The sequence below is a fragment of the Vanellus vanellus genome (assembly GCF_965231255.1).
Source record: "Vanellus vanellus genome assembly, chromosome: 10".
NCBI lineage: Eukaryota > Metazoa > Chordata > Aves > Charadriiformes > Charadriidae > Vanellus > Vanellus vanellus.
In genome coordinates this window covers 14,820,704-14,836,186 of record NC_138915.1, presented here as the reverse complement: position 1 = coordinate 14,836,186, position 15,483 = coordinate 14,820,704, and the positions used below count along the sequence as shown (strand labels likewise).

Sequence of the window (15,483 nt, the reverse complement as noted above, 5' to 3'; positions counted from 1 at the left end):
TTTTACCAGGAGTTAGATGACTAGGTCATCTCTTCAGGTCCCATCTACCTGATCTAATTGTCATTCCAGGAATAGAATAAAAATATTTTATAAAAATTTATTGAAAGAAAATTATACTTTGAGTTTCATAGCTGGTTTTACAAATGTATTTTATTTCAATTTTTACATCAGCCTTTCTCCTTTATGTGCTAGCTGTCGCCAGGGTGGAATTTTGACTGTGTAACAGTGCAGTTCTTACATGGCCAAACCACTCATTTTACTAAAGAATTAGACCTGTCCCTATGTAATATAGTAGAAGCTCACTGCAAAATTATTGTAGTAAAGTTGTGTTACAATAAAACTGAAGCGCAGCTGCCAGTGCTTTACAATAAGACCGAAGCATGTGCTGTGAATGGGGTAGAATGAGGTGATCGTTTGTGTTACCCAGCACAAGGGAAATGATGCTGTAGGCTGCCTGAAGAATAATTCTGGCAGATGTCCACATTGATTTGTGTGAAAGTGAATGTGATCATGTCCAAACTGACCTGCGGAACCTCGCTGATAGTTGTATTTCTTTAGCTACAGGATTACCAAACGTAAGAAAATACACTTGATATCTCAGGAGCTGTAGGGCAGAGGCGGTAGGCATGACCTGCTTCATCACCTCTTCTACCCTCCTTCCACCCCCAAAGGACTCCATACGTTATTAAGTTACCTGATAGTATTGGAGAATATATTGTCAAAATACATACCAGTAGGCTTTCATTGAAAAAAACATGGCTGAGTTTTGGGCAAAGCATTTATTTTTTGTGTGTGTAATTCTGATTTTGCTAATTTAGCCCTGGAACTGAAATAATCTCATAGACAAAGCTTGGAAAGCAAGGTGAATCTTAGGTAATTTATTCCTTCAGTAAAAGAAGACGAAGCAGTGTGAAAATATTGAAAATAAAAATTGTCAAGTGTATCAAGGGAAGCACTTCTGGTAGTAATCGGAGAAAAATACTGGTTATGCAAAACTAATGATTTTATGTCAAAGTATGAAGAAATTTCATTCTACTCATCAGTGTTTCTCATCTTGCTTTCTTATTCTCTAAGATTGCCAAAGCTATATTGTTTTAATCTAACATGTAAGTATAAGGAAGAGATGGGGATTTTTTTTTGCCAGGAAATTTCTAAAATTGGAAAAAAAAAAAGTAAAGCCTCATGTTTTGTTTTCTACAGGTTATTCTTGTACAGGTAAACCCAGGTGAAACATTTACAATTACAACTGAAGATGGACACATTCAGTGTATTCAAGGTAAAGTGCAGTACGGAATCCGAATATTTTGATTTGCAAATACCATAAAATTACTATCAGTATTGTTTTCTGTAATGTTAAGTGTGGGTTTATATGTTCTGCAATGTAATAAATCAGATTTTTCAGTTTGTACTTAAAGCACAAATAAGACAGCACTGGGAAATTGACAGGATTTCCTGCATCTCTGCAGACTTTGCTGATAATTTATAAAAGGCTGGCATCTCAACTGTTTTTGTAATGATCCTTGAATAACTGTTCTCAGAATCTTAACACATGAATTTATGTGGACTTTAGTCCACGCTAATCTAAACAACTTTAATAGATGCTGTGTGACCTCACTTTACTGTAAGGTAGTGGCTACTGTTTGTGTCTACAGACTACTTTTTACCTTCTGGGTAAGTGACAGAACCACAAATCTGAGTTGGGTCAAAATATCTCTTGTAAGTCAAGTTGAATTTATCAGTACTTCCATTTTTGGAATATTTTTCACTGTTTCAAATAATATTATATAAAATGTGTCCATTCTGCTTTCATCAAATCGCAGACAGGAATACTTTCTTTCAGCTTGATGTGAAAAATAATATATTCTGATAAAAAAAAAAGAAAACAACAAAAAAAATCAGTAGACAAGCTGTCAACATTACTGTAGTGCCAATGTTGTTGCTACAGACTTAGCTTTGTTACAAAACAAGAATTAAAATTTGTGTGTGCTGATTTTTGTCCAATTAAAGACCTACCATTGGCTGTATAAGCATTGTGGTCAGGATAAATCTAATGTGTGCTTTTTGTAGAATAAATGTACAGCCATACTTGCATTCAGCAATATTATCTAAAATTCTGGATGCTTCCTGGAAGTTATAAAATGTGTATTTTGAATGTGAAAATGAGTTACCCATTGGTGACATAAATTGCATTATTTTTCTTGATGAAAACTCGGTACAGTCACTTTTTCTTTTTTTTTTTTTTTTTTTTTCAAACTCGCAGTCCTGATTATTCAAGTTTCTCTCCTAACTGACTCTTTTATTGGATAGTTTAAGCCTTGCTTCTAAATCTACTTGTCTAAAAGTAGTTCCATAAATGCAGAGTTGGCTGCAGTTGCTGGCTTCTCAGGCACCAAAGTGAGCCACCACCTTTGGAAAAAAGGTGTCTCGAGTTTGTAAAAGCCTCGTTTGTTAAAAAGTGGCACCTTCTTACTTCTCAGGTCCAGCACATGTTCCTATGATGTCACCAAATGGTTCTATGCCGCCTATATTTGTGCCTCCCGGTTATGTATCTCAGGTAAACTTTAATTTATTCTTGTATTTAAGTATGTTTGTGGGTGTGGCTTTTTAACAATAGAGCTATTGATAATTTTATCTAGAACAGCTCTTAAAAGCATTTCTCTTATTTTTTCCATTGAACTTATCAACTATTTATTTTAGGCTCTGTCACCTTTTGTTCACATAGAATTTGATCTAATTTTCAGGATTTTTTTAATAATACTACTTGCAGAAAATCATTACTTTTAGTGAGGTGGCTCTGAATTGCCTATCTGTTGAGCTCCATTAGCAGGATCCACATCTTGATTTTTCTTCAGTCCTGTTTTCAAGGTGAAAGTAGGTGCCTGGGTCATAGGAACAACCACAGTTGAGTGCAGCCTGCTAAGTGTCAGAGGACTGATGAGTATAGATGGTGCTTAGCGCTGCTAGAAACAGTCTGATGGGAACATAGCTGGGGGCAACGTTGGAATTGACCGTGTCTCACGCATACTATGGATACAAGACTCATGTTTTTTACATTGGGGTTATATGGGTCATATACTAGTTATCATTGTCTCATCCCTTGGGTCTTTTTTTTATCCCTGGGCTGCATTAGATACTTCTCTTTAATGTCTTCTCTTAATTCAGTTTTTTCTATTCTAGTATAACAATTTATAATCAGTTTTCAATGCCCCTTTCTTTACCAGCTCAGATCTCCTTAACATGCAGCAAAACACTCAACTATTAGCAGAGGTGTGAAGAGGAGTGTTAATGCTAGTGACATGTGCCTGTGAAATGAGCAGGACTCTGGGCTTCTCTCCCAGCTTTACTTTTCCATTCTCACTGATTTTCCACTCCTCTGTGTTTTTAAGTCATAGCAGATCAGACCTGAGTGTGTGTGGTATTTGAACTGTTATCAGAGATATTTGAAGTTGCCGGTTTGATTTACTTTTCAATTAATGCGTTTTTAAAGGGAATAATTAAAAACAAACGTTTAAATGGGACAGGCTAGGTTTCTCATTTTCTAGTGATGTTCAAAATCAGGAGTTTCCTGACTAGGCGTGAAAACGTTGTTAACTGTATGTTCTTGAGTTCCCCAGACAGTTGTCTTTTTGCATACAGCTGCCTCTGCATTTTGTGCTTCTACTATTAGAAGTAGGTACTTTCATGCAGACCCTGGAGAAAGATCCACCACATAATTTATGTGTCAATATGAAATTGAGTCTTTAGTGCAAACAGTATGCAAAGCACTGGCAGATGCTGAGGTGTACAAACTGAAAAATACGTTTGTTCTGTGTTTGCTGTCACGTGAAACTGGGGGGGTTGTTTGGTTTTCCCTTCATCGTTATGACAAGGATAGACAAGTTTGAAACCAACTTTGAATCGGAGCTTGAGTTACGTGTACTGATCTTGTCAGTAGATGAGACTTCAACTTTCTGTTCACGAGTCTGCCTGGAGGAGCCCAGAGATAGTTATGTTGGTTTCTGCCAAAGTGAAGCGATTCAGTAGTGGATAATGGGGACACAGCAACATCAGACTATAAAATCATGTGAAAGTCTTACTGTATTAATGTGTCCCTTCTACCCAAAACTGCCATGCGTTCTTGTTTAATAGGTACATAAAATAGATTTAACATAGCCATCAAAATCTGCTATGAGTTTTGCCTTGTATATGTTATTGCATAATATTATAACGTATGCTTTGTAACGTAGTTCAAGTGGTGCATTTAGTTCCATTGATGAACCAAAAAGCCTCCCATGTTGTTTTTAGAACAAAGTGTATTCAGTGTAAGCTTAGTCTTAAGTGACTTCTCCGTGTAATTTTTTTCTTCTACTTAAAGTTTGTTAATAGTTGCTAATAATACAGCTGACTCTGAGGCCATCTCACAGCTGAACTTTGTCATAGCAGTTTGTGAGTGGACACATTCTATTTCCCTTCAGAAGAAGAATTTCTTGTTAGTTTCCTCTGTCTTTTGCAGAGGAGCTTTTCAAAATGTACTTTTGGCATAAGCAATATTTCAACATCTGTAATGCCTTCTTGGCCAACTAGGAAATGCTACAGTGATCTCTTACAGCCAAACTAAATGTGCTTTAGGAGAGGATCTTGAAGAAACTAACAGGATAAAACATAGGGCCTGCTTTTGTGTAAGTGCTTTCTTTAAATGCCTGAAAATATAAATTGTGTATATTTTTAATTACAGAGGGCTACATAAATAAGGTGAAATCTTCTAAGAGCAGGTTTTATTTTGTATTATTTACTTTACAGATTGCATTAACAAAATAAGGTTTTGTGCATCTCAATTTTGTATGCCAGCCTGCAGCTGGGATGCACCCCCCCCACCCCCCTTGCATCCACAAATAATGTTTTCTGCTGACTACATGATCCATCTCTGTTAATACTAAAGTACTGTAAGGCCCTGCCTAATAGCATTTATTTGCATTTTTAAATGCAACTTGGAGGAGATGACTGATTTAGAAGGAAGGAAGCATAAAGCTGCAGACTACTTTTAAACCAATCTAAGAAAAATGCCTGGTTTTCCTTGGTTAATTTTGAAGTGTCAGTTTGTCTTTAATATTGAACATTTTGCTATCATTGTTTTGGGTTTTTTTTTCCAATTACATTGGTCATACCTCTCTAATTTTTTGTGTGAGGGAGAAGAGAAAAGAATTGATTTGTTGTCTGCCTTTAAACAGGATTTAATACAGTCTAGTTTGCTTCTGAGTCAGCCTTCTCATTAGATACAGTCTGAGTTTTATGCCAGTGGATTTCTGTATTGTAGCAGAAGAAACAAACTGGAATAAGACCAGGTGATTTCTCTGATGGTCAGCTCAGAGGCCTTTGACCCTGTCAGAACTGTAGGTGCTGAAAACTTAATCCCTCAGATAAGCAAAATGGACTGTAACTACAGAATGACAACAAATCAGAGCAGATGTCCTCTGTCTGTACAATGAACCCCACCTGGAGAAAGGACCCTCTAAACCTCAGCCTCTAGTTGTCTGTTCCAGGGGTCTTCAAGATGAAACTAAACTGGGCATTGTTTTACTTCAGTGTCATTGTTTAATATGTCCTTTTGTAAATCCTGCTCTGGTGTTATTGTTTGACCTTGTCTTCTAAAACCTGTGTTCTGTCCAAAGTCTCTTCTCAGTTTTAAGATTTAGAGAAGCATTATTGCATAAAACCTTAACGTATCTTAAGTTTACTGTAGGAAAAGGAGTACATTGAGCTATTAATGTATTTCGCACTGGCAGAATTAGACTCCAGAAGGAGCCTATTTTTCTAGTTTAGGACACATGCTTAGAAGTGTGCGTGTACATACATATGCATGCACTGTCTTAGCATCTTTTTATCCTAGAGTTCAGACGCACAGACAGGTTCCTTGTCTGAATTCTCTTAGCCTGTGGCAAACATGAAATATTTCAACATTTGAGTTGGGTTGGATCATAGTACAAGACAGCAGAGCTGACTTGTACTACTTTGTACTTGCCATAGGCTAAGAAAGTGTATGCAGACATGTACCTCAAATCAGATGGCATGCAGTGACTTGTGCATACAGTAGCACTGTCAGTCAGGATGTGGTCTGAAGCAGTTCTTCTAACTGTAATTACAAGTAGACGGGGAATTACACTCTGATCAATTCACATTACTTATTTAAAAGAACATATACATTATTCATAAATTATAGATTGCTTAGCACCTTAGCGTGTGAGGCTCAACTCCTTAGAACTGACTGCCTCAATCTCCAGTTTCTTCCAGTAACGTATGCTGGGTTTCCATTGGAATTCATTTTGATGTGTATATCCCTGACTGACCGATTGTGGGTATAAACTTAAGCATAGAGATTCTTTATTAAATGTACAATATTTACAAGATTTTTTTTGTACTGATGTTTCATTTCTTATGTTGCATGACAGGTGGTGGAAGAAAATGGAGTTCGTAAAGTGGTGGTATTGCCACACTCAGCTGAATTCCATCCTTCCATGCATCCTCCTCCTCCTCCTCCCCATGTCCCACATTATATGCATCATCACCATGCTTTGCTTCCCCACCCACCTCACCCAGTGTACCCTCCGGTTCCTGGGACAGGAGAGCTACCACCACAGTTCATTCACCAGCATCCACCACCACACGTTTTTCAAGAACAAGGTGAGAGCGCAGGTGATGGTTAAATACACAAGAAGGCCTTTTCACTCTGTGTATCTAGATTGAAACAGCTGAATTCCGTCGGTAGCTCTTCCACACATTTCTGTGATTTTGGTGCTAGTTACTAGAATCCTTGAGCCTTATATGTGTTTATGGGGTATCTTAAAATACACTTGTGTATAAGGTATGCAGTGTCTGAGGGCACTACGCATGTGCAAACTATCGTCGTATAAATTTTAAATCTTTTTTTTTCTGTTTTTAAGGATTTAATACAACATTGGTAACTTAGAAGCGTTCTAATACAATATATATTATATTTTTCATGGATCCTTACATTGGTTACTGTAAATGCAATGATGATTACTTCTACCTTTCTCTAAAATTATGCTCTCCAAAAATGCTGTGTTTTGTCACAGCTTTGGCATGAAATTTTTTGAAAATGCATTTACTTTTATACATGAATGTTGGGGATTTTTGCTAGACAGAGTCCAAATGTGACTGGAAAGAAGATAAAAATAACATACATAAGCGAAAAACCATAGTAATCCATGTAGGAGGGTGAAGTGCAAGTCCACTCTATATTTAAAAACTGAATGAAGCAATACTTCAGTGGAGAACTGGGGTCACTGCTGAATTAAACCAGGCTGTAAGGCTTATTATATAAACAAGCATTTAACACAGAAAGAAATCAGACTATGTGAGACCTTTCTCTGTCTCTCTCAAGCTTAAATTGGTAATTAAGCTATTTGGGCTCATTTCTAGGATAAAATGCTCAGTAGCACCCAAGCTATGTTTTGAAAAGTTAGTTTGGGTCCTAAATTTGCTTACACTTTTTTGCAAATATGGCTATATAATAGAATCATAGAATTGTTTGTGTTGGAAGGGACCTTAAAGATCACCCAGTTCCAACCCCCCTGCCATGGGCAGGGACACCTCCCACTAGACCAGGCTGCTCAAAGCCCCGTCCAGCCTGGCCTTGAACACCTCCAGGGACGGGGCAGCCACAGCTTCTCTGGGCAACTTGGGCCAGTGTCTCACCACCCTCATGGTAAATAATTTCTTCCTAATATCTAATCTAGGTGTACCTAGTTTTAAACTTTTCAGTTTAAAACCGTTACACCTCATCCTATCACTACACTTCCTGATAAAGAGTCTCTCCTTAGCTTTCCTGTAGCCCTTTTAGGTACTGGATGGGGCTATAAGGTCTCCCCGGAGCCTCCTCTTCAGGCTGAAGAACCCCAACTCTCTCAGCCTGTCCTTATAGGAGAGGTGCTCCAGCCTTTGGATCATCTTCGTGGCCCCCTCTTCCTTTTATCAGGGAAGAAAGGCAACTGTAAGGCATAATCTTGAGCAGCTAACAAAAGGGAAAGGCCTGAAGAATTAAATTTAAAAAAAAAAAAAAAAAAAAAAAAGGAAAAAAAACCAAACCGTAAATGCAGTAAGTGATCAAAAATCATGTTTAAGAAAAAAAACCAAACTGACCATTTGGAAATGGGTTAAATGGAAAAACGGAAACTTGCTTGCAGATATTTTGCATATCTTACTGTAGCATTTAACTAACATTGACGATTCAAAATAAGGATTAAACCTCCAGGCACATTCTTTTCCTACTACCTGATCTTTATGCTCATTCACTGATTTGAGCCCAATCTGTAAACTCTTTATCAGATGAGGTTCCTGAAGTCTAGTGAAGCTCTGCCAGTCAGCGGTGTGATAAATGCATGTTTCTTGTCTGTGGCTCTGCTGCCCAGAGACACCTGAGTATCAGCCATGAAACTCCTCAGGACTTCACAGATGCACCAGGCTGAAGTTCTGTGAGCCATGCAGCTCCATGCATCTACAGACTGACAAAACAAGCACAGTGAAGTTCCACGGGCTTTCACGTTCTGGTTTTACTGTAGTTATTCTAATTTATAGACTATTTCTCAGGTGTCAAATAAATTGTACTGAATGATGAACCAAGTTCTCCTTTCTTTGTAGAACCTCGTACTCATGGAAGGACAAACTTCATTCAGCGAGATGAAAGGAGTCTCAAAATGCAAGAACATCTGAAGAAAAGACTAAAAGACAGACAAGCTAGTGGTCATACTAACAATAAAATTAACAGTCCTCCATCTTCACCACATAAAGTTGTTAATTCTTCCAATGCAACAATTCAGAATGGAAATGGAAAGGGACAGCAAGGGGCAGGAGGACCACTAAAGCAGAAGCAGATGGGAAAAACAAAGGGCAGTCCAGATGCAGAGATGGGAGGTAGGTTGCATTGAAAGGGTAAAAAAAAAAAAACTAGATTATTTTGTTACAGAAGATGCTATGAGTTCATTGCAAAATAGTTTCTGAAAAAAATGAATTTGTAAATTTCTTTGGTTATTCTGGATTAGAGAAAGCCTAAAATACTTTTCATTATGTTTAGATTTTTTTTTTCCTCTAGAAATCATAGTCGTGTCAGTGTTCATTTGAGATTTATCAATTAAGGTCTTCAGGAAGATTTAATTTTAAATCTTTTGTTTACTTCTCTGCCTTTTCTGACCCAGGACTGATCAATATTCCAAATGAGGATGACCTGTGGGTACTTATATAAAAAAAAAATTGTGGTCTTACTCTTTGTGGTGCTTTTCAGATAACTGCTTTTCTAGTCCTCTGTGTCGCTATTGTATCTTTGGTTAGAGAAATAAAAAAGAAACCTGGCTTTGTATCTTGGGAAGTAAATAGAGGTGGAAGCTTTTATCCAACTTACTTCAAGGATGAAAAATATACTTGATTAAAGATTTAATACAAATTTATGCGAGGGGGGATAAGGTTTTATTTATGGGCAGAATAATATCCTGAATTGTTTGATATAGACAATTGTATAGATAGGATTCGTTTTACACGTGTAACGCTTTTGGTACCAGTAAGTGCTTTTAGTGTGCAGTTTTGATCAGGCTTCTTCCAAATTATGCCTAGTCCAGGTGTTTTGCAATAGAAATTCAAGGAAAGTACATACAATAGAGTGATAAGATCTTATTGTCATTTCTTTAACACCTTTCACTTTTGGAGGAACGTTTTCGTATTGTTAAAGAAAACTCATTTATGCCTAGATGAGGAAAATATACCCTTTGTGCAGGATGTACTAAAAGGGTTTTTGTAACACTGTTAGTTTTGGATAGTTCATGTTTCTACCCCTCACGCAGCCAAAACAAACAGGGGAAATGAACTTTGCACAATAAGTACTATTGTTAAACTCTTAATGAGGCGAACTCCATCTTGTGGTGGCATTTTTGGAACAGACTGGTTTACTCCTGGGGTTTTTTGTAATCTGTTCTGTATTTGAAATTTCAGAATCTGACACAGAATCCAAGAAATGTGATATTCACTTGAGCATTGGCAAGCCAGTTGTAAGTATTATCCTTAAAATACCATTATTTTCTGTGCATATACTTTCTATAAAATAACATGGATCTTATTGATCTCTCTCTCTTTTTTTCTTAACGTTTTACATTTTTAATAGGGAAAATGTATTTTAGTTGTCAGATTTTGTAGCTCGGAAAGGGCAACCATGCTATAGAAACCTACTTTTTCGCAACTTGCTGAAACAGTCTGTCTGACTCAGTTTCCCAGTCTGTAACCTGCGATATATCCACTGTTGAAGTTGTCTGGTATATGAGAGCACTTCAGTAACTTGCAAACAAAGGGCCTGCTAAACTGATGGAGGTCTATCCCCTCTTGAACCGTCCTTCATTCAGCATAGAGGATTTAAGAATATTGGGTATAGAATGTACAAAAATAGATTGTCTTTTTATGTTATGTTTAGAAATTGGAGCAAATATTTGAGTATTTGCATTCTTGTTTAGGAAGTTGGAGTCTGGTGATGTTAACATAAATGCCTAAAGGCTAAAACTACACTGATATTTTTGATCTTGAGCTTGTTTAATGAAACTCTTCTTTGCATTATCTATACGGTGAGCATGGGTTGTTCTTTTGCTCCAGCTTTCTAGCTATTCTTTGTTACAGTAGTATTTGTTTAATTGCTGCTTCTGACATCTGCACTTAATGCCAACAGAAGGCCATGATGACTTTGTCAGAGAAAATTTGGAGTATGGGAATTAAGCAGCAAAAATCTTAAACCAAAAATTTTAGTTGTGAGCACTTAAAATCAGAGCCTCTTGCTATCATATAGCATAGTGGTTAAATATTAAGACTACATGAGAGAGTTGTAACGGAGTTAGAAAGTTAGGCCGTCTGACTGTGCCTAAGTAGAGATCCGGTGTCAGTGTTCAAGACTCCAAATCTGAAATTTTAATCCAAATGTGTGATACAAGCAGTGCAGGTGAAATAAAAATTTTCTCTTCATACTCTGAGACAACGTAGCATGTCTGTAAGTTTGTTTAGTGTTTGAAGGGAAATCCTTTAATCTGATATTTTTAGAAATGAAAAGAGGAAACAATTTAAATTCAAATGATGACTCAATATTTCCACTACAAAGGGAAAGAATTCCTCCAGTGAGGAGCTTCATGGGCAAACTAGCGACACCATGTTATTGACTAATATACCTTTTATTACAGAAAGCAAACTTACTTGCATTATTTATGCTTTTAATAGGTTTCTGATATACAAGCAAGATCAGCCGTTCTGTCCTGGAATCTCCCAGTTAGTTCACAGAATGGAGAGAGCCATAGTCATAGTCCAGCAGCATTTACATTTGAAGTAGCAATATCCAACAGTGGTAAAAATGGAAAATTTAAATCTGTCTATGTGTAAGTTTAGTTTCTTCATTTAAGCACAATACCGATGTTTAAAAACATTAACCGATCAGCAATCTCTCTATCAGGAGCTGTTTGTTGACTTGCAGACCTACCTACTTCACGTGAAATAAATTTTAAGTAATATCACTAAGAGTTACATGGACAATGGAAAACTTGAAAATTAAATGTGTGCTACATGGTTTTGCTTTTCAATAAGCTTTTATCCTTTAAAGTATAAGGAAGAGCTGTAGCTCATTTTTTTTTTTTTTTTTTCCTTTTCACAGTGGGGAAGAATTAACAATCACTCTTCCTGATCTCAGACCAGCAACTGATTACCATGCCAGGTATGTTTCTGGGAATGAAATACTTAATGATTTTGTTGATATGTTAATTACGAAATTATTGTGGCTTCATGAAAAAGGCGTAATCACAAACGACTCAAGGAATATTCTGCGTAACATATCATAGCTATGGACACTGCTGTTGCTATCCAAATTCCCGCTGATCTTCTAATTTCATAAAAATGTCTCCTCATTTTCTTCCCTGTTATCTTCTCTGTCTTTTCTTGTTTCTCTGAACTTTAAGTTATCCTCTGTTGGTATTTTTTAGAACAACAAGATTGGACTCAGTGAAAGAGATTGTTGCACGCTGAAGGCGGAGGCAAATAAAATAATTTAGACTTTATCATGGATTTGCAAGTCTGGCTTTTCAGCTTGATTTGTAAAGTTGCTTCTCTAAACTGCAGGCTTCTGTAGCAGTGCAAGAAGGGAAGTGGAAACTGGTTGAGAAATTAGATGCTGTGTTACAAGGGAACAAGATGGATGTGACATTCAAGAATTGCCCCTCAGAGTAAATAAGCATTACTGGAGAAGGCATGTAGCTGGTCAGGAAAAAGACAGTCTGGTTAAACAAGCCAGGAGAACACTGTGATCCAGTAGTAGAAGAGAGAGCTTCAATGCTTGGGCACAGAAGAAAAGTTGCAAGACTTACTGAAGCAAACTCCTATTCTTAAACTGTAAACAGTTCTGTGTGTGCTAAACACTCAGCCCAGCTCCACTTGCACGGTGTAGTGCGTGTTTGGTGTGTGGTGTTGCTTTCCGTACAGGCCAGCTTTCTTTTGCCTACAGTGCATTTGGTAAGATGGACAGTATTTCTGAAAAGTTAGTCATGTCATTGCTCTTCAAAAACAAACATAAGTGAGCGTGACTGTTCTAAAGATTCTGTCCCATTTGAACAATTATACCGATAAATGTGGTTTTATTACCTGAACAGCTGATTTAGCCTGTTTTAGTATCTGTACTCTTGCACAAGTAAGTGTTGTCCATATTTGAATCTCAAGATCTTTTTAGCAAAAGGTTAATTTCAAGTCAGGTGTATTCTGTTACCATTTGGTAACACTTGTTATAGTTTTCAGTGTGCCTCCCACTAAAATATCTCCACTGTGATAGATAGTAATTGTAAAGTAAATGAAGGATGCCAAATGGAATCTTCAAGGTCATGAAGTGTACCTGTGCAATCTCCATCACACTACTCCATCAGCACGCCCCTCTCTCCCTGAACATAGAACAGAGAGTAGTGTGTCTTGTGATGCAGGCATCAGTTAACGAGAACCTGGAGTGACATCACAAATTCGCTTTGTTATTTCTTTCTGAATGAAAAGGCATGAAATTATTGTCTTTTAGAATTAGCAATCTGAAAGAAGAGTAATTGGGCACTTGTTTCCTATAACATGAGCAGGCTGGTCGTGTTGCTGTAACCACTGCTTGTGATTAAATGCATTTCTAAAGCTGACAACTCTTTCCTTAAATTTTCAGGTGCTAATGCAATAGCAACATAATTAATTGTCCTTTGTTCAGAGTTTCAGCAACCAGCAGTTCCATAAAAGAATCCATTTCAGAATTAGTGAGTTTCACTACAGAAAGTTGTGAGCCAGACTGTCCAGCTGCACCGAAGCTAATTAACAGAACCAAAAACAGCCTGAGTTTGCAGTGGAAGGTAAGCAGTCTGATATTAATGTAGGGTGTGTTTAAATTCGCTTTGTCAATAATTTAGTCTGTTCTTCAGGTGTTGGCTTTTAAATTGCTCAGTTAAGACTGATAAGTCATGATTTGTTTCTTCCTCTTTCTTTCAATGTTTATTTAGTTTCTTGCATACGGCTTTAGTGTGATAGAGTTGCTAGCATGTCTCTCCTAAGTATGAACCGTTGGGTAGGAAAGTTCTGAACTGGCGGCATAGGAAAGAATAGATCTAGCATTTGTATTTTCACTTGCGGGTCCTGGGTGATAAATGGATATGATTTAACATTATAATTCAGAGTTCTTATAGTTATTCTGACCCATTGTCTTTTTGTTTTTTTCTTATGACTATACTTATACCTGGAAAACGGTTTATAGCTAAATGAATTTAATTAGTTAAATTATTTCTGTAATCTGTACTTAGAAAGTGAAGGAAGTTCCCAATTCATTTGTCACAACAAGCACAAATGTTGCTCATCTGAATGCTTATGTTGCTCAGACAGTTGGTGAACATACATTGCAAGGACACAAGGAAAAAAGCTATAAGAATGTCAATGGCATTATTCATAAAATAAAACTATTAATAAGTTTATATTCTAAACTATCTGAATTAATAGAAGTAGTATAGCATCCTGGACATCCATCAGGAATGAGGAATTAAACTAGCTAAAATAGCTGCTAGTTTTGACCTTTTCTAACTCACTTCACTGAATACCTGTGTCTGTGCCCACAGTAGAGTTTCAGCTGATCAGATTATGTGTCTGTGGAAGAAGAGAGCTGTTCTGTATGCCTACTGCAGATTCTCTTCAGCTCTACACTAAATATTTTGTTTTAAAAGGAAGTTGGAGTCTATTAAATTCAATTGTTAAAGTGTCTTTTTAAGGTGCAAAAATATTTCTAAAAGTACAACCATTTGATTTTAATTTTTTTCATTGTTTCTTTTTTTCAGTCCTCAAATGACAATGGTTCCAAAATAACTAATTTTCTTTTAGAATGGGATGAGGTAAGACCTTTTCTAGTGGCAAAAAAAAATCGTAATGACACCTGTAGACCAATTATATTTAAAAATACTTTTTGCTTAGGTACATCAACTATTTTCAGTGCAACTGCCCAGACAGTTTTAAAGAGACAAGTCAATTAAAAAGCTTGAATCAAATGACTAGTATTGCAGCAATTCAAGTAGACGGTCCTTTCAGATCCTCTGAGAGGACAGTGTAAGCTCCCTCGTTTGGCTCTTGTCATTCAGGGTATCATCAACTCCTCTGCTCTGTTTAAATGGGTGAGCATTTGACTTGTATCTTCGGTAGCTCTCACGAATACTGCTCGGCTCTTGAACTTTTTACTGAATTGTACTCCGAAGTGATAAAAAACTTCAAAAATGTGTTTTGTTTTCAATTGCAGTCACTTATTGCCATTTTGTCAAATTGACAGTGCCAAAAAAAAAAACAGATATCTCAATCAAAATGTGGTTTTATTATCAAGAATACTCAGGAATTAGTATCAGTGTACTCCATATGACCATGATGACATTAGCTTTTTACATTCTTTAGGCTTACCGATTATTTTTTTTAATTACTATTAAATTAATGAAATTAAATTTAGGGAAGTTTAGAGTGAAGAAGTTGACCTTAGCAGGGAGTGTACAGTCTCCATGCAAAAAGTGACTCGGATTGTTCTTACTTTTTCAAAGGGGAAGAATGGACCCTTCAAAGAATGCTACTTCGGGCATCTGAAGCAGTATAAACTTACCAAACTCTCTCCTTCTACAAAATATTCACTCAGATTAGCTGCTAAAAATGATATTGGAATGAGGTAATGAACACGATGTATCGTATCACTGATTTTCTCATCAACTAGGTCTGCTGTTGCTAACATTTTTTAAAACTGTTTTTCCAGTGGGTTCAGCGAGACAGTGACATACTATACAGCAGGAATTGTCCCACCAGCCCCATTGCCCCCTGTGCTCGTTGAAGCAGGAGTGACCTGGCTGTCAGTGAAATGGAGCCCACCTAATGGAGTGTCTTCAGATGACTCTCTCACTTACAGTTTAGACATGGAAGAAGAAGGTTCTGTAAGTGCTGGGTTTTGTT

General features: G+C 36.9%; 1 protein-coding gene across 1 annotated transcript in view; it reads left to right on the top strand.

Annotated features, from left to right (window-relative positions):
• Positions 1–15,483, top strand: part of LOC309676037 (fibronectin type-III domain-containing protein 3a-like) — a 50,106-nt gene that overhangs the window by 22,622 nt on the left and 12,001 nt on the right. Inside the window, exons 4-14 of the mRNA XM_082488483.1 lie at positions 1,201–1,276; positions 2,478–2,554; positions 6,426–6,657; positions 8,635–8,907; positions 9,976–10,031; positions 11,236–11,390; positions 11,663–11,722; positions 13,235–13,373; positions 14,343–14,396; positions 15,084–15,205; positions 15,290–15,464. Of these exons, the coding sequence (XP_082344609.1) occupies positions 1,201–1,276; positions 2,478–2,554; positions 6,426–6,657; positions 8,635–8,907; positions 9,976–10,031; positions 11,236–11,390; positions 11,663–11,722; positions 13,235–13,373; positions 14,343–14,396; positions 15,084–15,205; positions 15,290–15,464 (1,419 nt within the window). The remainder of the gene's footprint in view (positions 1–1,200; positions 1,277–2,477; positions 2,555–6,425; positions 6,658–8,634; positions 8,908–9,975; positions 10,032–11,235; positions 11,391–11,662; positions 11,723–13,234; positions 13,374–14,342; positions 14,397–15,083; positions 15,206–15,289; positions 15,465–15,483) is intronic.